Source organism: Palaemon carinicauda, chromosome 9 (assembly GCF_036898095.1).
Source record: "Palaemon carinicauda isolate YSFRI2023 chromosome 9, ASM3689809v2, whole genome shotgun sequence".
NCBI lineage: Eukaryota > Metazoa > Arthropoda > Malacostraca > Decapoda > Palaemonidae > Palaemon > Palaemon carinicauda.
Window position 1 is genome coordinate 135,742,338 of NC_090733.1, and position 25,153 is coordinate 135,767,490.

The 25,153-nt window shown below is 42.6% G+C and overlaps 1 protein-coding gene across 1 annotated transcript in view; it reads right to left on the minus strand.

Moving 5' to 3' along the window:
* Window positions 1–1,910: 1,910 nt before the first annotated feature.
* Window positions 1,911–25,153, minus strand: part of Pex1 (peroxin 1) — a 29,371-nt gene continuing 6,128 nt past the window's right edge. Inside the window, exons 2-6 of the mRNA XM_068380446.1 lie at window positions 17,827–20,544; window positions 7,379–7,617; window positions 6,825–6,889; window positions 6,428–6,633; window positions 1,911–6,276 (exon numbers count right to left, since the gene is read on the minus strand). Of these exons, the coding sequence (XP_068236547.1) occupies window positions 5,621–6,276; window positions 6,428–6,633; window positions 6,825–6,889; window positions 7,379–7,617; window positions 17,827–20,404 (3,744 nt within the window). The 5' untranslated portion in view covers window positions 20,405–20,544 and the 3' untranslated portion in view covers window positions 1,911–5,620. The remainder of the gene's footprint in view (window positions 6,277–6,427; window positions 6,634–6,824; window positions 6,890–7,378; window positions 7,618–17,826; window positions 20,545–25,153) is intronic.

The window sequence follows — 25,153 nt, forward strand, 5'->3', positions numbered from 1 at the left end:
ATTAATTTTTATTAAGAAAAGTTTGTTCCAGCTCACTTTTCTCCCTTAATCCATTTCAGTAGAGGACGTAAGCCTTTGCCTGCTAAAGCACTGACTTCAAAAGTAACTATATCTTGTGTCACATATTCTTTTAGGTCGCCAAGACGCATCACATTCAGCAATTCATTGGCTCCACGAGTCATTGCACTGTCATTTTTGTTCAGGACAATGGCCACCTGTAAATATACATAAATACAGTAGATAAGGTAAGTTCTGAGGAAATAAAGGGCAATACAATATTCATTTAAAAATCTGTAAAAGTTTCTAGTGTGTTATGTACTAGCTTAGCTAGTCGCAACAGTATTTTACAATGAAGTGCAGACTATGTATAGTTACAGTGCTCTATGCTTACTGTGTGCTCAATACATACTTGGTCTTCATTTGCCTGTGTTATCTGATTCCTCTATGTCAACCAAAAATAAAATCCAATGACCTTGTATTCCTTTCAAAATCACATATTTTAAAAATTATTTGATTTTTTTATAACTATACAAACCTAAGTCATAGAATTACGACTTCACAAAAGCTTGAACAGCTGTGAAAAATTTAACAAGTTATTTAAAACTACCGGCGGTTGGCCGTTAAACCTACCCACCCATCCATCAGTCTGGGAGTTGTCTGATAGTTGAGCTGAGAAGTCTATAATTTAAAGAGCTTAGCTTTGTATAGTTCGGTAAAATACACAAATATAAACCTTTGCCCTTTAACCCATTGAGAATCCGACTTTCATGTGGCTATTTATAAATTTTTTCAGCTTTTAATACAATTTTAAGTTTGTTTCTTTATTCCTTTGTTAGTTCCTTTCCGGAACGTCAACGTATGTCGGTTCACACATGACGACATTGCTCATCATAAAAAAATTAGCCATAATTCTGTCAAGGCTGGGAACACCAGTGTTAATAGGAGACTCATCCTTATGGGAGATGAAGTACCTACGAACCAAATTTTGTCTAGTTTAACTTTTCCTTAAAACGTCAGAGCATCTAGTCCTCTGAAGGAGCAGAGGTGATAATCCTACCAACCTCCTAATGGTCTGAACATGGAGATGTCCCAGGCATTAGATTTGACCCATATCAAGTATAAATGGTACTGTACTTAGTCAAAGGAGAACTTATATCCTTGTATAGGATACGTTGTTCAAATAAATATGCATTTAAGTGGGATTCAATGAGGGGTTCTGCCAGTGTTAATAAAAAGTCTAAGGTGCTCAGACCTGAAGTGCCGAGCCCTCACAGGCCAAAGAAGCCAGACATCCTGATGCCCTCTATATAAGCCTCATGAAAAGAAGTGATGGAGAAGGACTTACACCTGTTATCGTGAACTATTGGGAGACCTTCCATCCTTCTGAATTTATACTGTACAGTATAGTCAGCTCCCTGTCATTTTGGGTTTTGATATTCCATGGTACTAAGATCTGCATAATATAGTTTCACTTTTTCCCAGAACTTCGGAGTTAAGACTGTTTCGCATCCAACCTTTTCAAACCACCCACACTTCTTTCCACCCAGCCTTGGTGCCATTTTGTATCCTGCATAATGCCACTTCTCTGGCTAACTGCTTCATTCTCTCGGCATCCTTCATTGCAAAAGCATCTCCCACAAGTTTGTCAAGCATATAGTGTCAAGTTAAGTAAGGATTTGTTATGTGCAGTGTATGTAGGAATACTGTACATTATATGTACTGTTCATATTGCATTCTGTGGACAAGAATCACCAATTAGTAATGTTATTGTTTCTTTACATTTTTCACTTATTGGTTACATAATGAATGGAAGTGGAAAAAAATAATTAAAAAAGATGAAGCAAACCTTGGAAGTTCACTAGACACAAAATGCTTAAAATAAAGAAAGGATATAAAGGAAAGATTTGGAATTATATTGGTAGACTCTTCAATTCCTTCAACAAAACAAAGCATCACAAATGTAACAAAGTAAAAAACAACATATATAACAAATTCTTTAAGTAATTTGTATTTTTCCTAATCATACAAACCTGAGACCTATGATAGGAATATAACTTCAGCAAAGCTGAAAATGGCCATTAAGCTTTTAAACAAGGCAAACAAAGCTGGGTGGCGGGGGAAGCCCGCCCACCCGACAGAGGTAGCGCTACTTATGCTTTGACTTTTGGTTGAGGTGGGCAATGCAACTTAAAGTTCTCAAGTTTGTATAGTTAGGAAAAATACAAATCAACTAAAATATATTGTGATTTGTTCCTATACATGATAAAAACCTTCGACCTGGCTGGTTTTACTGACCCTGGAGTGTCGATATACAGTGCTTTGTTTCTGTATGGGAGCAAAAGTCATGACTCCTGTTTAAATTCCTAACTATTTGAGCATAGAGATGTCGGTGTTAGGCTAAGCCTTCACTAGGGTCTAGTGGTTGTACTTGGGAGAATCTAAATCCTACAGGATTCTGCACTCAAATGTAGTGGCATTATATGATTAATGGGAATTCATAGATTTTCTCTATCCTTCCCCTTGTAAAGAAGGATGGGATAAATACTGTACTTCAATACAAACCAATGTAAAACAAAGGTGCTGTATTGCTTGTCTGACCCAGCTCCATAATAGCATGAATGCTAGAACCCCAAGTAGGCAAAAGAAGAAACAAAATAGAGCAAAACATTATGTCATTCTTGGACTTGAGCTATGCAGTGACTGCTAAGACAAGATGCTTCTAGTCCCATGAAGGAACTATGCTCGCTACACAACTTGTTGAGCAGCTACCACAGGTCCTAAGGAGAATGTGTTCAAGGCCTTGTAGGTTTACTTCCTCAAGAAGAGGGTGGTGAAGGCTGTCTGGCAACTCTTAGACTCCTACCTTCCGGACCATTGGGGTACTTGTATCTATACTACTACCAGGAGAACCAGCAAGAATGAAAACCATTCTGCTTGGGTTCAATTGGGAGCAATCAGGGTTAGCCTGGCATTCAGTCATCAATAGATCAATAGTTTGCAGAGTATTTAATGTGTCGGGCAAAAGGGTGGACTTGTCTCAGGGATGTTGGAATGCATCTCCTAATGCAGCAATTGGGTCTGGAACTGTTGTAAAAAAAAAACACCGGCAGCTTCTTGGTCCGGCAGGTTGTGGACAAGTCTATCGTTGGGAAACCCAATGAGCAAGAAGCCTCTCCACAACATAGGGAAGCAGGGCTTACTTTGATCCTACTAACTGCTGCTGAGAGAGTATGCTAGGACATTCCTCTTGCCTGGAATGTACCTTGTTGACAGCTCTACTGCATAGCGACACACACCCAACTGTCTCCCTGCTTTGCCAATTTGCAAAGGGATTAACACACCGCCCCTCCCTGCTTGTTGATTTGAAAGCTACTACGGTAGCGATCACTCGTACAACTTTCGTTACCGAGTGCCCTATCAAATTCTGTTGGAAAGACAGCAGGGTTAGCTGAGCAGCTTGCATTTCCAGCAGGTTGATATACAAGCAACTTTCATCTTCGGACCACCGTCCCAAGGAAGTCTTGTTCCTCATGTGTGCTTCCAACCGCCCTTCCTTTGACACGACAGTGAACAACAGCATCTTCTGGAGGTGGAAAATCTAGTTTAAGCTCTCTGGTAAGGTTTTCATTCTTGTCACCACAGAAGATCGTCCATCACTTCTTGTTTTATTGGAACCTGAAGGTGAAAAGGACCGGAGGCTGCTGACCAGTGTTGCTTTAGACAACATTGAAGTGATCTCTGGTGGAGGCAATTGTGAGGTACAGTACTAGCTTCTCTAACGACAAAAGGTGTCCTAAAAGATGTTACCACTGCCTTGCTGGTTGTTGTTCAATTGGGAATGGTTGCATCACCTCTCAGTCTGTTGATGCCATTGTCTTATGGGAAAACTTGCTGCTGCTGTATCTATCAACATTCCTTGATACTCCATCCATTTCTTAGGCATAATACCCAATCTCAGCAGATTGATCACAATCCCCTTATCATGGTAAAAGATAAGATGATTGTCCCAATCTCAAAGTGACCATCTCTTCAAAGACACCAGAACCAATTGTCGAGTTATCGCAATCCCGTTAAAATGATAACAAGCTGGGATTAGAGTGACCACTCATGTGAACACTTGAGGAACGGTAGACAGTCCAAAGACTGGACTTTGAACTGTTACTCGACTCCCTGTAGGATAGTACTTTCTGCCAGTGAGATGGATTACTATTTGAAATTACACACATGTCCTCTAAGTCAACAGAACACATAGAACAACCAAAAATCTTTGCACGTATGCATGGGAAAGGAGTTTGTTGTTCGTCTCGGGTAAAGTCAGTGTTAGAGGTCTTTGCGGCAGCTTTCATTGTCCATCAGAATGTTCTCTTGTATGGAAATGGAGTCCCAGGAATGTCTCTAGCCAGGAGGGACTAGAGTGTAGATTAAATAGAACCTGTACAGTACTCCTTGTATGACTTGCCCCTTGAGTCAATGGCATTGGCCATTGAACCTCTTATCTCGACACTTGCCTTAGAGGAAGGTTTCGGTACAATGCCGCTACTCCCACGACACCTTCTTGGAAAGAGACTAATCCAGATCGGTTGTACTGTGCTTCTGAGAACTCTTCTTAGTGGGACACAGCTCTCAGCAGAGGGAAAAGGAAGTTGCAGGAACAGATGAAGCAGGTGAAGGAAAGCAACCAAGTTTTTCCTTCACCAAGCTCAAGTATTTGGCAGCAAACATGCACTCAGCAACCAGCAGTGACTCGTCGGCAACAACAATCAAGGACATCTCCAGGGGCATCACCTTAAATTTCTCCTCTGCGAGCAGGATGGGAGTAGTAACAGGGAGGGAAGACTCCCGAGATCTAGTGGGTGCTAGAACCTTCAGTTCCTTCGCAGAAAGGACACCATCGATTCCAAGGGTGGGGCATATGGCACACCTAGGTCCAGGTCCTTACACGGAACATCATCCAATGCAGCCACTGGAAAACTCAAAGAACTAACTGAGGGAAAGGTACGGCAGTCTTCGAACCCAATGGAGGATAAAGAAGCTAGAGAGTCTCTTGGTCATCAGCTTGAGTGTGCCAATGACTGAGTCCGAACAAACTTTCTTAAACTACTTTCTCTTCATTGCAAACACACACCACTGCACCGTAGCCCACTCCCTACACCCAGAACAGACTGGATTCCTGAATACAGTTATGGCCCCGCAGCAGATACAAAGTTGATAGGAGTTGACTTCAGGCTTGCTCATCTACCAGCCCCAGCCCTTACCAGGTTTGCTGGGATGACACACTTTCATATCTGACCAAGGATTAAATAATCTGAAAAAGAAAGACAGATTAGAAATTTTATCAGGACCGCCGTGAAGTACGTCTATTAATCTGGTGGCAGAAGTCAAAGTGAAGATAGCGCTTGCTTGCGAGCCTGCATTGTTTACCTCGTTAAAAAGCACAACTGCCGTTTTCAACTTCACTGAAATCATCCTCCTATTAATGGTCAAAGGTATGTATTATTTATAGGAATAAACAGGTATTACAAATAAAATTATATACAGGAGCTAGAGCATTATCATAAAGATATTTTAAATATTAATATTAGTCAGTTCCCTCTTAGTTCACAAAAACTTAGAAATAATTCTACGCCAATGTAGCTCTTTTTCCCGGACTCTGTTTTCCAAAATTTCCTTCCCGTGACTTATGAAAACTTGAATACAATTGCTCATATTTTTTTCTTTCTGCCACTGTGACAGAAGGCTTCACTTCTTTTAGGGCAATTTCAAGATGCCTTTTGTAAACTTTAAAGATCTGCGTTTCGGATTGTTCACTTTCTTCATCAACAAGACCTTCACAATTGTGAGAACTACATAACGAATTTTTTGATTCAGTCTCTTTCATATTTGCATAGTTATCTTGAACATTATCAGGTATATATTTGCACTTTTCTTTCTCTATCACAACTTGAAGCACATCCTTTTCAAGCGAGGGTCCTTGAGTCTTTTGATCCGAGTTTTCATCACAAAAATAGGTTAATCCATTTCTTTCATGATCTGGTTTCCTGTCAGGTTGGATTACTCCCTTGTATAGAGCTTCTCCTAATGCCTCTTGAGCCACTAAAATTTGTGCTGTAGCAAGAAGACTTTGCAAGTCTGCACCAGTGTAGTTTTCAGTATCCCTTGCAAAGTCTGCCCAATCAATTTCTTCCCCTAGTTCAACATCTTCACTGAGGATTCTTAAAATCTCTTCTCTGTCTGAGAGTGTAGGCATAGGGCAAAATACACACTTATCAAGCCGACCTGCGGAAAAAAGGTAAGATTTCAAAGAAATGTAAAGTACTTTATTGCACCTCCCCAATCCCTACAGAATAATACTGCGTATGTCATTAAAATGAAAACAATGAGTCAGAATATAAACACAAAATTACTGTTAAGTTTAAAATACAGGTACCTGGTCGAAGAAGAGCTGGATCTATCAAATCTGGTCTAGATGTAGCTGCTAGAATGTAAACCCCAGAGAGTCCTTCTACGCCATCCATCTGAGTTAACAACTGGTTCACTACTCTGTCAGTTACACCAGTGCTATCATGCCCACGACGTGGGGCTATGGACTCAAACTCGTCGAAAAACAGGACGCACGGCTTGGCACTGGAAGCTCTGTTGGTAATTTTATCAAAGGTTGACTTGTGGACTTTACAAAATTCCATAAGAGACTTCTGCAGTTTACATGAAATTAATCATAGTCTTTTTATATTTTAGAGTTGAAAGTCTGCGCTGATATGTCATAATGAGCATGTAACTCATAATTAAAAATACTGCAATTCAAATGATTTAACCAAAGTTATTACCTTTCAAAAGCATCTCTAACAGCTTGTTCACTGGCTCCAATATACTTGGAAAGTAGCTCAGGGCCCTGTAATAATACACAACAAAATTATAATACTGTACTGACAAGCTTGTTATACAGTATTTTTTTAAAAGTAATTTCATAACCATTCTACAAGATTACAGACTTATTCTAAACAAGAAACCAGCATTCTACAATATTACAGACTTATTCTCAACGTGTGACTAGCATACTACAAGATTACAGACTTATTCTCAACGGGTAACTACCATACTACAATATTACAGAGTTATTCTAAGCAGGAGAGCAGCATTATCACGAACAGACTAGGGTGTTACTGATTCATCATCCTAATCATCATGAATACATTTACACCAGCTTTTAATTTCATGGAGTTAGGTATTTCCTCTGTTGATATATTACAATCTAGCTATTACTATTCCCTAACAGAAGTTCCTTGAAAGAACTAGAAAAAATATTGTCTCTTAATATCATGAAACTGTTGCTTCTCGAATTGATCCTGAAATCTGTTGACTAAAACAGTGCAGTACTCACTTTCACAGAAATGAAGTTCAGCTGACAATTCTTGGCAATAGAGTTTGCAATGAGTGTTTTGCCACAACCAGGAGGGCCAAACAGCAGAACACCAGATCGAAGCCTCAACTTGATTTTGCTGAACAGGTTTGGGTAAGTGGACGGCCACATGAGCATTTCCTTTAGGGTTTTATATGCTTCTGCCAAACCGCCAACCTTCATGACAGAGGTGCCAGTTTCATTTGATGATAATTCAAGACCTGAAATATGTCTGTCATTAGAAAAAGTAAAATGGCATACTGTACAGAGAAATAAATCGGAATAACTTTATGATTAAAGGAACAATATACTGTATTGAGGAGTACTGCACCTCAATATAGTACACTGAGTATTAAACAATACATGTAGTAAATGCAAGACTTTGTTACATGTACTGTGTAAATATAAATACGAGGAAGATCTTATGATACTACCACCCTAGGTATAAATTTTTTAAAATCTGCTTCAGCTAAACAATCTTAGTCTTTGATTTTATTTTGTTACTGCACTTCCTTTAAAGCAGAAAAACTTCAACATTATGTAAACACTAAAGTAACTAGTTTTTCTGGTATGGATTGGCATAATACTCGATTTTTTTTATTGTAAAAAACAATGAGATACTTTACTTTCAACCCAAATATTTACTGTACTTTATTCCCAAAATTTTTTGCTAAAATAGAAAAGCTTTGGTTTTAGATTAATTTAGGTAAAACTGTGAATGTATGATTGTATGTTTGTAGATAGCAATTAATTAAAAAATTGTAGAAGTCTTTTGATTCTGGTTCATAGTCCCCAAAAGCCCATAACAGCATTATGAACAAATTAATTACCAAATTAAGATACTTGAAAATCGGAACTATTAAATACCTGCAGAAACAAAATAATATTTTAAAAGTAACTACTTCTTCCTACTTATACAAACCTGGGGACTTTAAAATGCGGAAATGTTAAAGTGGCAAATTTAATTTAATGGAAATGTCATCCTTCCTTGTCCTGCAAAGGTGTGAGGACGGTTATTCCAACAATCTCCAAACAGCTAACCACAGGGTTGTTAGCCCTCTGCCGGTACTGGTTTAAAAGGAAGCCAGTACTAGCACATGGACAACCTATCCCCCTAACACAGAGATGGAGTCGGCAGTGTCAAACTAGGAAATTCAACATAAATGTTTGGCAAGACACAAACTAACTCTGCTCTTTGCCAGGAACATGGAGGAGTTTCGTAGAAGGCAAGAAAGGTGCGTCGTCGTGTAACTCACCAGCATCAGATATCCGACAAGCATGTAATGGTTATGGCTGCTGCATTCCCTGGAGAGAGGAACTAGAAAGAGATAGAGGAGCCACTCATTCTATTTCTTCTCGAGACTTGAGCCGAACATATTACCTTACACAGAATTCATAACAAGTCCTATGAGGGAGCTGGGAGTGTTACCCAATTACTAATCAGTCACCTCAGGATCCAAAGGCCTCTGGGTAATGTCCGAAAGGTACAGAGGGGCAAAAGTATTTCAACAGGTAACCCAGAAAACTATTGAGAGGGCTGGGTTTTTGAGTTGTTACTTGATTATGGCAGAGGTAACTCAGAAAACTATTGACAGGGCTGGATTTTGAGTTACTTGATTATGGCAGAGGTAACCCAGAATGCTACTGACAGAGCTGGGCTTTTGAGCTCTTACCTGATATGGCAGAGATAAGCTTTAACCAAAGTCAAACCAATATGGGAGAAGTAAGCACTGACCAAAATCGAACCTATATGGGAGAGGCAAGCTCTGACCAAAGTCTAACCTATATGGCAGAAGTAAGCATTGACCAAAGTCAAACCATAAGAGAAGCCTTACCAAGCAAAAAGTACGTCTGGTCACTTCCTTCTTGTTATTGCAGGGGCTAACAAAAAAGCTGCAACGCTCGCATGTGAGATACTGAGTCCTACCTAGTAGTAAGTACTGAAGTGCAAGTGCCCTGACATAACACTAGGCATCTTTGTATCAACTCACAAGAAGAGTTAGGATCAAGAATGTCTAGAACTGATGTTCTACTGGTTTTTATGCAGTCAGAGAGACAACACAGACCATAGAACCCCCATCTCTCAAAAGTTTGACATGATAAAGAACCTTTAACTCTTACTCTCTAGCTAATTCAGTGAAGAGAAACAGTCTTATGGGAAAAATCCATATGATGCCCTCCCTAGCTTAACAATAAAAGCAAGCGCCAGTACCCTGAAACCTGGACCATCGCACCATAGGACCTAAGTCTTAGGATAAGCAAAGCTGATTGACGTTCCCTTCAATCATGGACCAATCCCGAGGCGGGATCCGCGCAATACCAAGAAACCTCTTGTTTTCCAAGTCTCTTGCCAAAGTACAAAAGAGAGCTCATTCTTTCCCTCCATTGCTTTCAAAGAGGGTAACTCTGGAATGTCAACAAAGTGCAAGTGAGTGGAGGACGAAGATCTATGAACGGCAGGCGGTATCCATCTTTAAGGACTTTCAGTACCCACATCTCAGATTTTTGCTGCTGCCGACTGCCCAGTGGCATAACAAGCATCCTACAACTAGTGGCAGCTAGAGGAGGGGACTGCCAACTTCAGGTTCATCTTACTTCTGCCAACCCTCCTTACCTAGACAGGCTGGGCACAAAAGGGTTGAGCACTGTCTGCACCTTTTTTAGAGGAAGAAGCAGCTGGAGGTTTACATCAGAATTTGGAGGCAGGCGGGTGAGTACTATCACTCCCGAAGGAGAAGAGCAATTGCTATAAGTCACATGGAACTTATAGCGAAAGGCCTTTCTATCCCGATGACATCTTGTCTTCTCAAGGAAGAAGTAAGACAAATGGAGGAACAAGAGACTAGTAGCAGAGGAATAGAGAGTGAACCCTCCTTCCCACTGACAACAATTCTTTCTTGCTTTCACAGAGGAATTATGGTCCGAGTAACTGCCTTCCATCCGAAGAGGAAGCTAAAAGAGCTTCCTCTTTTGCAACACAAACCACAACACTGAAATATTGTCACAAAGGGAGCACTCAGTGACACTAAGCAGGTACAGAAACACTCAAGACAGGTAATTCCCTCACCAAGGTAGAAAAACTACCCCAAAGAGAGAAGACTTATTTTTGGAATTGATAATCTTCCTAACCAGAAGAGCAAGAACAACAATCTAAATGGGGCTGCTCAGTCACTCCCCCTTTACAAAGGTACACAACACATGGGGTTTTGAAGGTTTGTACTATTCTCATTGGAACAAAATTCACTTTACCGTGTGCATACATTTCGGTGCATTTCCTCTTCCAAGCAAGAGCACTTACAAAAATAAAATAAAAACACCTATCACAAACGAAAAGTTAAGAAAACATCCAACAGTTGAGAAAGCAGCACAATGATATGGTTGTACCATTTGTGGCCAAATACAAAAGTGAGTATTCTCTGGCAGGCAGGTCAGGGTTTCCCTTCTCGCACCTCCTGTCATTTATAACAACCTCGTTAATGATTCAATGGCAGTTCTAGCTACGCTGAAGATATATCTCTATTTGGAAGGATGAAAGGTTTGTATATGTGTAGGAACAAAGATGTAATCAGCTGAAAATGATATTTTAATTATAAAATAAATTTTTGAATATACTTACCCGGTGAATATATAATAGCTGAGCCTCCGGCGGCTCGACAGAAAAAAACACAAAAACTCGCGAGCGATCGCTATGAAGGTTGCGGGTGTGCCCACTAGTGCCAACTATCGGCCAGATACCGCATATACATGTAAACAGACCCAATTCTTCTCATCCCGCTGGGTCTCTATCGGGGAGGAAGGGGGGGCCTTTAATTTATATATTCACCGGGTAAGTATATTCAAAAATTTATTTTATAATTAAAATATCATTTTTAAATATTTAACTTAGCCGGTGAATATATAATAGCTGATTCACACCCATGGTGGTGGGTAGAGACCAGAGTTAATAAAGTTTACAGCGTATATGCTTAGAGTTTTTGATAGTTATATCATAACAAAACCCAAATATATAAAGGTACCTGGTAAGGAAGTTGACTTAGACGATTACTCTGCCTTATTAGTCTGTCTTCCTCACGAAGCCCAGCGATCCTCTTAGGATGCTGAAAGACTCCCAGGAGCTGAAGTATCAAGGGCTGCAACCCATACAACAGGACCTCATCAAACCCCTAATCTGGGCGCTCTCAAGAAATGACATTTGACCACCCGCCAAATCAAAAAAGGATGCGAAAGGCTTCTTAGCCTTCCGTACAACCCAATTAAAAAAAAAAAAAACATTTCAAGAGCAGATTAAAAGGATATTGGAATTAAGGGAATGTAGTGGTAGAACCCTTACCCACTACTGCATTCGCTGTAACGAATGGACCCAGTGTGTAGCAGTCCTCGTAAAGAGTCTGGACATCTTTTAAGTAAAATGACGCGAATACCGACTTGCTTCTCCGAACGGTCGTGTCCATAATACTTTGCAGAGATTTATTTTGCTTAAAGGCCACGGAAGTTGCTATAGCTCTTATTTCGTGCGTCTAAACCTTAAGCAAGCATCGGTCTTTTTCATTCAAGTGAGAATGAGCCTCTCGTATTAAAAGTCTGATAAAATATGACAAAGCATTCTTTGACATAGGCAATGATGGTTTCTTAACTGAGCACCATAATGCCTCAGATCCACCTCGTAAGGACTTAGTACGAGCTAAGTAGAACTTAAGAGCTCTAACTGGACACAGCACTCTTTCAAGTTCGTTGCCTACGATCTCTGACAGGCAAGGTATATCAAAAGACTTAGGCCAAGGACGAGAAGGCAGTTCATTTTTGGCCAGGAAACCAAGTTGAAGTGAACATGTGGCTTTTTCTGTAGAAAAAGCCGATGTTCTTACTGAAGGCATGAATTTCACTGACCCTTTTAGCCGAAGCCAAGCACACTAGGAAAAGCGTCTTGAGGGTGAGATCCTTCAGGGAGGCTGAATGTAATGGCTCAAACCTGTCTGACATGAGGAACCTTAGGACCACGTCTAAGTTCCATCCAGGAGTTGCCAAACGACGTTCCTTAGAGGTCTCGAAAGACTTAAGGAGATCTTGGAGATCTTTATTGTTGGAAAGATCTAAGCCTCTATGACGAAAGACCGAAGCCAACATGCTCCTGTAGCCCTTAATCGTGGGAGCTGAGAGGGAGCGAACATTTCTCAGATGTAAAAGAAAATCTCCGATTGGGCTACAGAGGTACTGGAAGAGGACATAGATGCTGGCTTGCACCAATCTCGAAAGACTTCCCACTTCGACTGGTATACTCTGATGGTAGAAGCTCTCCTAGCTCTCGCAATCGCACTGGCTGCCTCCTTCGAAAAGCCTCGAGCTCTTGAGAGTCTCTCGATAGTCTGAAGGCAGTCAGACGAAGCGCGGGGAGGTTTTGATGAACAGGGCTGACGTAAGAGATCTACCCTTAGAGGAAGACTTCTTGGAATGTCTACCAGCCATTGAAGTACCTCGGTGAACCACTCTCTCGCGGGCCAGAGGGTAGCAACCAACGTCAACCTTGTCCCTTCGTGAGAGGCGAACTTCTGCAGTACCTTGTTGACTATCTTGAATGGTGGGAATGCATATAAGTCCAGATGAGACCAATCCAGTAGAAATGCGTCTATGTGGATTGCTTCTGTATCTAGGACTGGTGAGCAATAGATTGGTAACCTTTTGGTCAACGAGGTGGCAAAGAGGTCTATGGTGGGTTGACCCCAAGTAGCCCAAAGACTCTTGCCCACGTCCTTGTGGAGGGTCCATTCCGTGGGTATCACCTGACCCCTCCGACTGAGACAGTCTGCCAAGACGTTCAAGTCCCCCTGGATGAATCTCGTCAACAGGGAGATGCCTCGATTTCTTGACCATATGAGAAGGTCCCTTGCGATCTCGTACAGCGTGAGGGAGTGTGTGCCTCCTTGCTTGGAGATGTACGCCAAAGCTGTGGTGTTGTCTGAGTTGACCTCTACCACTTAGTTTCGAAGAAAGCTTTCGAATTTCATCAAGGCCAAGTGGACTGCTAATAGCTCCTTGCCGTTGATGTGCATGCTCTTCTGACTTGAGGTCCACAGACCCGAGCATTCCCGACCGTCCAGGGTCGCACCCCAACCCAAATCCGACGCGTCTGAGAACAACACGTGGTTTGGGTTCTTGACTGCTAGGGATAGTCCCTCTCTCAGACTGATATTGCTGTCCCACCATTTCAGGCATGCCTTAACTGGTTCGGAGACTGGGAATGATACCGTCTCTAACGTCTTGTCCTTGTTCCAGTGAGAGGCTAGATGGAACTGGAGAGGCCGAAGGTGTAGTCTCCCTAGCGAGACAAACTGCTCCAGGGATGAGAGAGTCCCTACGAGACTGTTCCAACTCCTGACTGAACAAACGTTCTCTTTTCAGCATTAGTTGGATTTCGAGCATGGCTTGTTCTATTCGGGTGGCAGACGGAAAAGCCCGAAAAAACTGGACTGCGAATCTCCATCCCCAAACATAGAATAATCTGGGATGGGATCAGTTGGGACTTTTCTAGGTTGACCAAAAGTCCCAACTCCCTGGCCAGACTCAACGTCCAATGTAGATCCTGCAGACAGCGAAGACTGGACGATGCTCTGAGAAGCCAGTCGTCCAAGTACAGGGAGGCTCGGATTCCCGATAGATGGAGGGATTTTGCCACATTCCTCATGAGCCTCGTAAACACGAGAGGAGCAGGACTGAGGCCAAAGCACAGGGCTCGAAACTGGTACCCCACATTCCTGTAAACAAACCTCAGAAACGGTTGGGAATCCGGGTGTATAGGAATGTGGGAGTATGCCTCCTGAAGGTCGAGAGAGACCATCCAGTCGCCTTCCATTAATGCTGTCAAGACAGCCTGGTAGACTTCATCGTGAAGTTTGTCTTGACAATGAACACATTGAGCGCACTTGCCTCTTACGTACTCCTGCAGTGAACATGGCTGCCAGATCATTGGAGCCATCCCTGAAAGACTTGTTCCTGCAGAGAACGTGGCTGTCAGACTATTGGAGCCATCCCTGATAGCCTTGTTTATGCATGACATAATTGTACAGCAAAACTTCAAACGCTCGAAAAAAAACTCCTAACAGGAGATGGTCTAGCTCTGAAGCCGACCATAAACTCTTGGAGCGTCTCATGGCCAGGCGCCAGGGAGAGTCTATGAGGTTTGAGAAGTCTATCTGGGCAGAGGCAGGAACTCCCAAGCCGAGAACTTCTCCCGTGTCATATCAGACTCTCGCTCTATAAGCCAGCTTAAAAGTAGGGAAAGCAAAGGCTGTCTCCCCCAAACTCCTCCTGGTGATTAACCAGTCGCCTAGCAAACGTAAAGCTCTCTTAGAAGAGCGAGAGAGCACTAGCTTAGAAAACAACGGCTTCGAAGTAGCTAGGCCTAGTGTAAACTCTGACGTTTAGGCGAACGAGGAGCAGCAGTTACAAAAAGATCCGGACAAAGATCCTTAAAAATCTGCATGATTTATTTAAAGTCCATAGAGGGCTGAGCAGCTTTAGGCTCCTCTCCGTCTGACAGAGTCCTCAAGGGAATATCAGTAGGAGGGGGATCAGCAACTTTCTCATCTGAAGGAACCTTGTCCGACAATTGCCGAGTCTCAAGCAAGGGAGAGACCTGCCGTGGTGGCAATGCTTGACAAGCAGAGTCCACACGCAAAGGAGCAACAGTAGCAGTCAAGGACGCTATGTCATGTAACTGCTTAAAGGACTGACCAGCAACAACAACAGGTGAGGGAGGACGCTCGACGTCAACTCGAGACTGCCTTGACTGCCTAGACTGAGCAGTCAAAACAAGTCAACTATGCTGGTTGGCGAACGTCCTGAACATCAACAAGAGCAAGCGGCAGCGGCTGAACGTCCACAAGCGGCTGAGAGTCAACACGGGACTGCATCGAGTGAGGCTCTACAACACATGATTGACGTGACTTTGTAACGTCAATGTCAACAGGACGAGCAAAGGCTCGTTTGGGCGGCTGACGGCCAGGATCTCGATCAGCTAAGCGGCGAGGATCATCGTGAACCTGCTTAGCAGAATAGTCCTCCATAAGAGAGGCAAGCTTATTCTGCATGTCTTTCCGTACAACCCATTTAGGATCAACGGGAATGGGTGCGGTAAGAGACGAGGGTAACGTCTGAGACTGCAAAACCTTGCCTACAATAAGACTCTCGGAGCCTGTGTTACGCTTTTGTTTAGGCGGCGAGCAGTCTTCCGATGACTGCATAGGGTCAGAGCTGTCCCAATGGCTACAACCAGGACGCTGGACCTGTCCTGAAGGGACTGACTTTCGCTTTAAGGGCCTCGAAACCTTGCTCCACGGTTTCTTACGCGAAAAGCCTTCGGATGACGAGGAGAAAATCGTCTCGCTCATCTTATGGTAGGGGCGGTCTTGATGAGACACGCCTGAAACCATAGAGGGAACGTCTGTTCGCTGATCAAGGCCTCTCGAACCCATAAGTCGTACGACATTACTTCTCCCCTGGGCTTGGGAGCTTGCAACAGGTCCCGGACTAGGCGAACGACAGGCACGAACAGACGAACCCTCAGTCGTAACACTGATAACACTTTGCGCAATTTCACTTTATCACTACGATTTTCTGTTTTGCACTTACTTCACTGAAATCGAATTTTTCAACAATTCACATTAGGCATGAATAAAACTGATTTCTACCTGAAGCACGCAATTCTACCCTACATCAAAAGGTTATAATTGCGAAATAAGTCGTATAATGTAAGCACATTAATACAAGCAAAAAACAGCAAACATATATTAAGATAAAAAGATCAGTGACTGTGGAGGAGACTAAACACTAGTTCATTCAAAACTATGTTTTCAATCTCTCACCGTACAGTGCCTTGGGACGAGAATAAAAACTAAAAACGTTTTATCCTTTCTCCCCGTACAGAGACTTGGGACGAAAGTAAACAACTGACTCGAGAACAACGTTACTCGCTTGGGACGAGAATAAAGATCGGAACGTTCTCTCTTCCTCTCTCTCTCTCTCCGTCTCTCTCTCTCTCTCTCTCTCTCTCTCTCTCTCTCTCTCTCTCTCTCTCTTGATTTCACACCGAAGAGAAAAGCCCACTTACCTTTCGTCAATAAACAGGTTATTTGACCAAAGGAAAAAACTGAAAGGACTAAGAAATTGAAAATTAACAAGTTCCTTTAAATTAGTATTTAAAACATTTAAGTTTGAAAGAAGAATGAACAAAACGTCAGAATCGATTTACTCTTTCTGCAAAGTGAAACCGTGATTCTCTCTCTCTCTATCGTAACGATAGAGCGCAAACTGCGTAGCATAAATAAACCAAACGTTAGTTCATCTTTGAAACAGTACGAAGACTATTCAAAGAAAATCTTTCATAAAATATCTACTAAAAAATATTCATTTAATAAGTTTTAAATCATTTGCTCTGTAAAAGTTATTTACGATTGAAAGGGCTCAACGTTGTTTAACTTCGGTTTCCATGTTAGGACCGCCTACTCTCGGATTAGGGGAGGAATAGGTAAGGTCGCATATAAACAAATCATTAAAATTTATCTTGATGTTTATTATAAATGGAAAGCTAATCGAAGAGGCCTAATAAAGGCGGTTGAGATATAAAATATATAGAGGAAAATCTATAATTAACAACAACAATTTATAACGTGATAAGATAATTGCTAAAAGCCTAAAACACACTTCCGTACTAAGGGAAGGGTCGGCCATTTTTAAAAGTCAAAGAAAGTCCAAAAAACAATCTAAAGTCATCAACAATTAAATCTATCCAAAAAAGAGTTCAAGATTTAAGTTGAAGATAAAACACCTGCACTGCGAAAGCTCAAACCAAAATGAAGTACTTCACCAAGTCTGTTGAAAAACTCCAGGTTATACAGCGAGTAATGGTACGTCTTGTCGTTCAGACCGACAGAGAAGAATTGGGTCTGTTTACATGTATATGCGGTATCTGGCCGATAGTTGGCGCTAGTGGGCACACCCGCAACCTTCATAGCGATCGCTCGCGAGTTTTTGTGTTTTTTTCTGTCGAGCCGCCGGAGGCTCAGCTATTATATATTCACCGGCTAAGTTAAATATTTAAAAATATATATTACTATTACAATGTCCTGATTATTGGAATTATTTTTCTTAATGTGGGCAACAATGATCAGTACTGTGTACTCCTAAACATACAATAACCTTCAAGTTAAACAATTTGATTTAAACAGTCCTGGTAAAGTACTCTAATACTTTCTCTCTATACCATTTACATAACTAATATTCACTATAATAGCTAAGAAAAGATTAAGAACCTTGTTCTACCAGATGCTAAATGATAAAATGCCATAAAAATTCTTAATATGAAAGGATAACAGCCTTTACTGTAAAGATTATAAAGATACAATTACAGAACAAGTACAAATATAGATGCAACTTACCTCTTAAAGCTAAAGGAACATATCCCTCCCTCGCTGCTTTCAAGTCCTCATCGGTGATCAGTAGGTCCTCTTTATGATCTGTGTTGTCAGCAAGGGCCAAATTCAATTTTGAGTTTATAGTACTTTGAACACTTTTTCCAATAATATTTCCACATCTAACACAACACTTCATCTGCTTGACACATTTCTTCCATCTGTGCTGCGCATGTAAATATATCCTGAGAGCGAGGTGACTGATGTCTGGTAGTACAAAATTCTCGGTAAGTTTCATGGCTTGGATGGCCCCAATGCTGTTAATCATTCCTAAGCTTTCATCACTAATCTCTTCCACTTGAGCATTACTTGCAACGCAATCATGAGGTACTATTAATCTCTGTGATCTACATTTCTGGTGATAATCCTGCAACATGATATTCAATGCTTTCATCCGTTCCTCTGGTTCCAATGGGGGAATACCAAATGAGCATGGGAAATAATGACAACCTTGAGGATTAACAAGAAGAGGATGCACACTGTTCCTCCACAACGATGTCGCCACTACCATTACACTTCCCTTTTTAAGGTTGTCGCCTGGAAAAAGGCCTCTATCCTCATGGCAAAACTGTAGCAAATCATCTAGTAGACTTTTAAGCATATTAAGCATCTGCATGGTGTGATCATATAATGGCCCAAAATTTTGGTCTTCTAATCCTTTTGAAGGTACTAATGAATCCAAATCATCCAACACTATGACCGAAGGTCTTCGGAAAACTGCTTCTCGAAAAACTAACTGTAGCTTCTTTTCTACAGTCTCCATCTTTTTCCCTTTGAGTTGCTTCAGACTAACAAATTGAAAATGAAAGAAATATGGAAAACTAGAAAGATTTTGAGCAATAGTTTCTAAAAGACTTGTCTTACCAGAACCTTTACTCCCATGCAACAAAGCAAATTGAGGGATGCCCTTGTACTGCCGCAAAAGATATCCTACGCCAACTAGGATGTGTTGCTGTAAATCTGAATGGACTTTTTCACTTCCGAGGTATTGGAATTTAGGTGTGAATTTGATGTCAACATCAGCTATACTGCTGGGAATGTGAGGTATATTTGATGGGTCTGCCACACGTGTCATTTGTAAGAGCACGACAGATTCCTTGCTGAGTTTCAAAGGTGACCCATCTCTAATGGTAATGAAGACATCAAACATTTTATTTTCTACTTTCACACTGACCAATGTAACTGCATTAACAACTACACAGGAAACGTCAACGAGGTCCTTGAATAGCTCTTTTAAAGAATTTTGAATAACACTAATGCTGACTTCAATGTCTGAACTTACTGGTGAAAAATCAAGAGCCACAGGAACCGTTTTGAAAGTTACGTCAATGCTACTCAACTCTATTGTACTTAAACTCTCCAATTTCAGCATCCTCCTTAGGCAATCTGATACTATGCACGAGTTCCCTTTTGCTAAAGTATTCATATCTAAATTTGAACTTTCATCTTTTATATCAATAAAATTTTCCCAGACTATGACAGTACATAATACATCTGATGACATACATGCTTCAATGTGTGCAACACTAATACCTTTCTGCTTATTTTCTGCTCTTTCCTCATCCCGAATATTCGCAACTTTCTCTGCCTTTTCCACAGGAGAGTCAATTTTCCTTACTTTAGCAATGAAACTGATCTTATTTTGATGCTCAACATAAGCAAGACTTTGACTGCTTATTACAACAAGGGATGGATGGTTAGTGACCAATTCTTTCATCTGTGAATCACTGGAAAATGATGCAGACAGGACTCTATATCCATAAGTAAAATCTTTCTTGAGGCTAAATTCAGACGTAACCTTTGCCTGTTGTAATCGAAATGACATATATTTCAACAGCGATTCAAATGGATGATCAAAATGCTTCTGCTCATTTCCATCTGGCTTGCCATTACTGCTTTGGAGCCAGTTTGCTCGACTTGAATTTAGAAGTTCCTCTTCAGACTTTCCTTCTTCAGTACACTCTGCTTCTGATGGAATATAACTGATTGGATAAAACTCATCTGACTCCTCATGCTCTATGGGCGGAAGGACCTCCACCTGGGTTAAAGTGTGAAGGACACCAAACTTGTTTGGGGGATCAATATGACTCACTGTCAGTGTGATATGTACCCCTCCTTCTAGCCACAAAGGAAGAGACTGTCCTAAACTTAGGACACGCACTTGACTCAAAAATGCAGACTGAGCAACTTCAGCATTAAGGGCTAAGTCCTGCCAGTCTGCGAGAGACCCAGCATGGACGGTGATAGAGGTGCAAGGTGGGGGCACTGCAACTTGAGTTATGATACCAAGCTCCCCATCAACGATTCCGCTTCTGCGTAAAACTTCCCTGCTAATTAATATCGCATTTTCATCACCTGGGTTTGGATTGTGCATATCTCCTGCCCAAGAGAGCAGCAAACTTCGTTCTTCTGATAAGTCGAGAGTGAAAGTAGGAGTTGGAGCTGGAAGTGTAAGGGAAGCCCATGGTCGAGGGATAGAGATAAAGCAGTGGCGAGACGACCATTCTCTCACTATCACAGAACGGGAAAAATTTCCAGACAGCATATTTACAATCAAGCACACAGCCTAAAAACTCAAATTTTATTTTGCATGTCACTGTAATCACACCATGTTGAGCTGCATTATATAGGTAAGAGAACACTGATCACCAGCAGTTCAATTATAAACATCACTGTAACCACTCACTGGAAAAAGGAAGAAAAGCAGTTCAGTACAACAAATTACATTACTCAAATTAGTTACTAAACTTCACAAGTGTAACAATATCCAAATAAAACTTCACATATAAAAAAGTTTCAAAAGTAATTGAGGAACTTTGGAAATTTTTATAATACATACACGATATAATGCTGTACATAAAAATTATTTTTTAAAATTAAATTCTTTATGTAATTTGTATTTCCTAACGATACAAACCTTAGCCCTTTATTTGGAGTATGCTTTCAGCAAAGCTGGATATGGCTGTTAAACCTTGCAACGACGTAGCGATAGTCAGCTGAAGGATGGCGGGTAAGGTAAGCCCCACCAATTCGACAGGCCACTGAGCTTCCAATATGACTCTTAACCCTTGGACTTGGAAGATGGGTGATGCAGGAAGTGTATTTCAGAGGAGTCAGGTTTGTATAATTAAAAAAATTACAAATTACTTTTTCTACGTCACAATCAGGGATTGGTAGATTGTCAAGGAAGAACCTATATCCAAAGGAAGGGTATATGGTCCCATATTCCTGTTGTACTGAAAACTGAAGGTAAGGGGAACACTAGTTGCCGACTAGCGACGCTTCAGGAACCATTGGAGCAAACACTGAGGGATCTATCTGTGAGGAATTAGTCTCTCCATCAACGATAGAAGTCGGGAGGACTGTCACTGTCGATCTGGAAGGTTCTTTGCGCAGGAACAGTTGCACTGCTACTATTGCCACAATCGTCTGAAGGGAAAGCTCTTACTGATGTCCAGCCATCAGTATTCCAAGATGTTCCATCCTCTGCTTAGGAGTCCAATGACACCTTCCCCAATTTACCATCATCCATAGCTTGTGGCAAAAGGAAGGAAGTCTAACTTAATAATGAAGCAACCCTCCTACAGGAGGACCCTCCTCTGCTTGGAAGTCCGATAGAAATTTCTACGAGATACCATGATACGTAGATCCTGAAAAAAGGTCTGACTCAATGTAGAAGCAATTCTCCTGTAGGTGGGAGAATATGGAAAGTGTCAAGATCCCTCTGTAGAAAAATGCCAATCGAGAGTGCTCGAGAAGAGTATAGCGAGAAGACTTTGGTTACAGTAGCAAGTCGCATCAACAGCTACTCTTGTAATCTATTACTTAAAATCAAAAATTTTAAGTAATTTTTATTTTTCCTAACATACTTACCGAGAACTACTTTCTTAGGAGTTACCTGTAATCTCCTCTCTACCGACCAGAGTTTTGTGTAGGATACCCTAAAACCCGTTTTCTATGGAGGGCTATCTCGGGCGTTAGAGAACGTGCCCCGAGGGTAGCTTTGCGCTAGGTCGAGGTCCGCTTGGGTCGTTAGCGTTAGTAAGTTCTTCGGATGTTGCACAATACTCGCAAGGGCAGAGAGGCACTCGGGGAAGGAAGGGAGGGCCATTACCCGAAAGTAGTTCTAGGTAAGTATGTTAGGAAAAATAAAAATTACTTAAAATTTTTTATTTGTTCCAACACGAATACTTACCTCGAACTACTTTCTTAGGAGACTTACACTTTAGGAGGCGGGAGTGCCTTTCTAACCTTCAGACCCAGTAAGCGGAAGCCAAGAGGCCTAGGCATAAACGAAACATACTAGGAAAACGGACGATAGGGTAACTACACAAAGAGCTCACGTTAGTGTCTAAGTACTCACCCTTTGAAAAACTTCTTCTGATGTTGCATCCAGTAACGTAGTTGCGGAGAACGTGTTATCCAATGGTTACAAGAGGGTTATCTCCGATAAGGATAGGGAAAAACGGGGAATAGGATGAAAAGGAACGAACCTGTGTCTCCCGGTTTGCTATCCACGATTGAGCCTGGGGCTTTTACCGTTAAATCACTTGGAGAGCGGAGATGACTGTTCCAATGGAGAACCCGTCTAAGGACTTCCTCGAGTAGTCCTTGAGGTAATGGGCAGTAAAGGTCGACTGGTTAGACCAGGTACCTGCCCGAAGGATCTGACCCACTGCCATGTTTTTCTCAAAGGCTAAGGACGTGCTCAGACCCCTGATGTCATGGGGTTTGGGGACGCCTGGCAAGACCAGAGCTTCTTCCCTGTAGGCCCTGGCAATAACTTGTCTCAACCAGAAGGAAATGGTGTTCTTGGATACCTGTTTCTTAGTAACACCCGTGGAGACGAAGAGGCTCTTGATGCCTGGCCGTAGATGAGCCGTCCTTTCAAGGTATTTTCTAATGGCACGGACCGGGCATAATTTCAAATCCTCTGCATTACCTGTCCTAGGGATGGCTGGCAGAGAGAAACCTTCGAATTTAGGATCCCAGACAGCTGGGTTCTGGGTCTTCGCCACAAAAGAAGGAACGAACTTGAAAGATATTTCTTTCCACCCCCTCGAATGAGAGACGTCATAAGACAGCCCATGGATCTCACCTACTCTTTTAGCGGAAGCCAAGGCTAGCAAAAAGACTGTCTTGAGAGTGAGATCCCTGTCTACGATATCTTTCAATGGTTCGAAGGGGGGGGCCACTTAACATCTTCAGGACCCTAGCTAAGTCCCACTGAGGTACCCTAACTGCTTGTGGGGGGCAGGACTGCTCGAAGCTCCTGACAAGCATCGAGATGTGCCTAGAGGAACCCAGGTCGATGCCCTTCAGGAGGAAGACTTGGCCCAAGGCGGCCCGTACTCCTTTTATGGCTGGGATTGACATTCCCATTTTGTCCCTGAGATATACCAGAAAATCCGCTATGTCTGGGACCGAGGCTTTGAGGGGTTTAATGTGCCTCGAAGCGCACCACTTCGTGAAGGAGGCACACTTAGCTTGGTAGACCGCAGCAGAAGACCTTCTCAGGTATAGCGACATCCTCTTAGCAGTAGCTGATGAATACCCCTCCTTCTTCAGGAGTCGCTCGATAGTCTCCAGGCGTGAAGACGCAGAGACTGTGGGTTGTCGTGAAATCTGAGAAAATGCGGTTGTTGTAGAAGATCTGACCTGTCGGGGAGTGGCCACGGAGGTTGACTCGCCAGGTCTTTTAGGTCTGCGAACCACTCTCTCTCCGGCCACCAGGGCGCTACCAAAGTCATCCTTAAGTTCCGGGCAGTCCTTACTCTGTTGAGTACTTGCCTTATCAACGTGAAGGGGGGAAAAGCGTACACGTCTAGGTTGTCCCACCTGTGCTGAAAGGCATCCTCCAAGGCTGCCTTCGGGTCTGGGACAGGAGAACAATACACGGGAAGTTGAACGTTTAGTTTGGTTGCAAAGAGGTCCATCACCGGGGAACCCCAACGTTGGATGATGAGCTTGGCTACTTCTGGAAGGAGGGACTATTCTGTCCCTACTATTTGGCCCATCCTGCTGAGACCGTCGGCCAGCACGTTCTTTTTCCCGGGGATGAACCTTGCTAATAACACAACCTGGTTCGTTTCTGCCCAATCTAGAATCTCTAGGGCGAGATCGCACAATTCCCTTGACTTCAAACCTCCTTGTTTCTTTATGTACGCTACCACTGTGGCGTTGTCGCACATCAGCGCCACAGTGTTTCCCCTTAGTAGATCTACGAAATGTAGGCAAGCTTTCTGGATTGCCTTCAACTCTAGGACATTGATGTGTAGGTCCTTTTCCCCGTCCATCCAGGTTCCTCTCGCTGTCTCGTCGAGGAGATGGGCTCCCCATCCCTGGTTGGAGGCGTCTGTGAACAGAAGTAACTCGGGAGGGTCGTTCGCGAAGGGCATCCCCTTGAGCGAGTTCGATCGGCAATGCCACCATTCCAGGGAGGGCATTGTGTTTGGTAGGACTGGGATTAGTACTTGTTGCGAGTCCAGTTGGCACCAGAGGTTCTTCAGGTTCCATTGGACGGCTCTGAGCCTGATTCTCCCTTGGGGAACCAGTTTTTCCAACGACACCAGATGCCCTATTAGTCTTTGCCAGTCCTTCGCTCTCCTGGGTCGCCCCGATAGGAACGGACGAAGGATCTCCATCAGATTGCTTATTCTGTCTTCCGAAGGAAAAGCTTTTCCCAGAAGGGTATCTAGTGTCATCCCCAAGTAGGCCATTCTGGTGGAGGGGATAGGTTTGATTTTTCCGGGTTGATCACGATACCCAGATCCTTGCAAAACTGGAGAAGTTTCATCCCTTGCTCCTTCAAGAGGTCCTTCGAGGAGGAAAGAAGCAACCAGTCGTCCAGGTACCGGATGAGGCGAATGCCTCGTTCGTGAGCCCACACTGAGACTGTCGTGAAGACTCTCGTGAATACCTGGGGCGCTGTTGACAATCCGAAGCAAAGGGTCTTGAATTGCAGGATCTGGGTGCCCCATTTCACCCGGAGAAACTTCCGACTCGAGGGGTGGACCGGAATTTGGAAGTAGGCGTCCTTGAGGTCTATAGTCATCATGTAATCTTTCTCTCTCAAGGACAGCAGGACTGACTTCGGAGTGTCCATTTTGAAGTCTGTCTTCTTTATGAATTTGTTGAGAGCCGACAGATCTATAACCGGCCTCCACCCCCCGGGCGCTTTTTCCACCAGGAACAGACGACTGTAGAAACCTGGACCTGGGTGTAGGATCTCCTCCATGGCGCCCTTCTCCAACATGGAGGACACCTCCTCTTGAAGGGCGGCCCTCTTCAACGG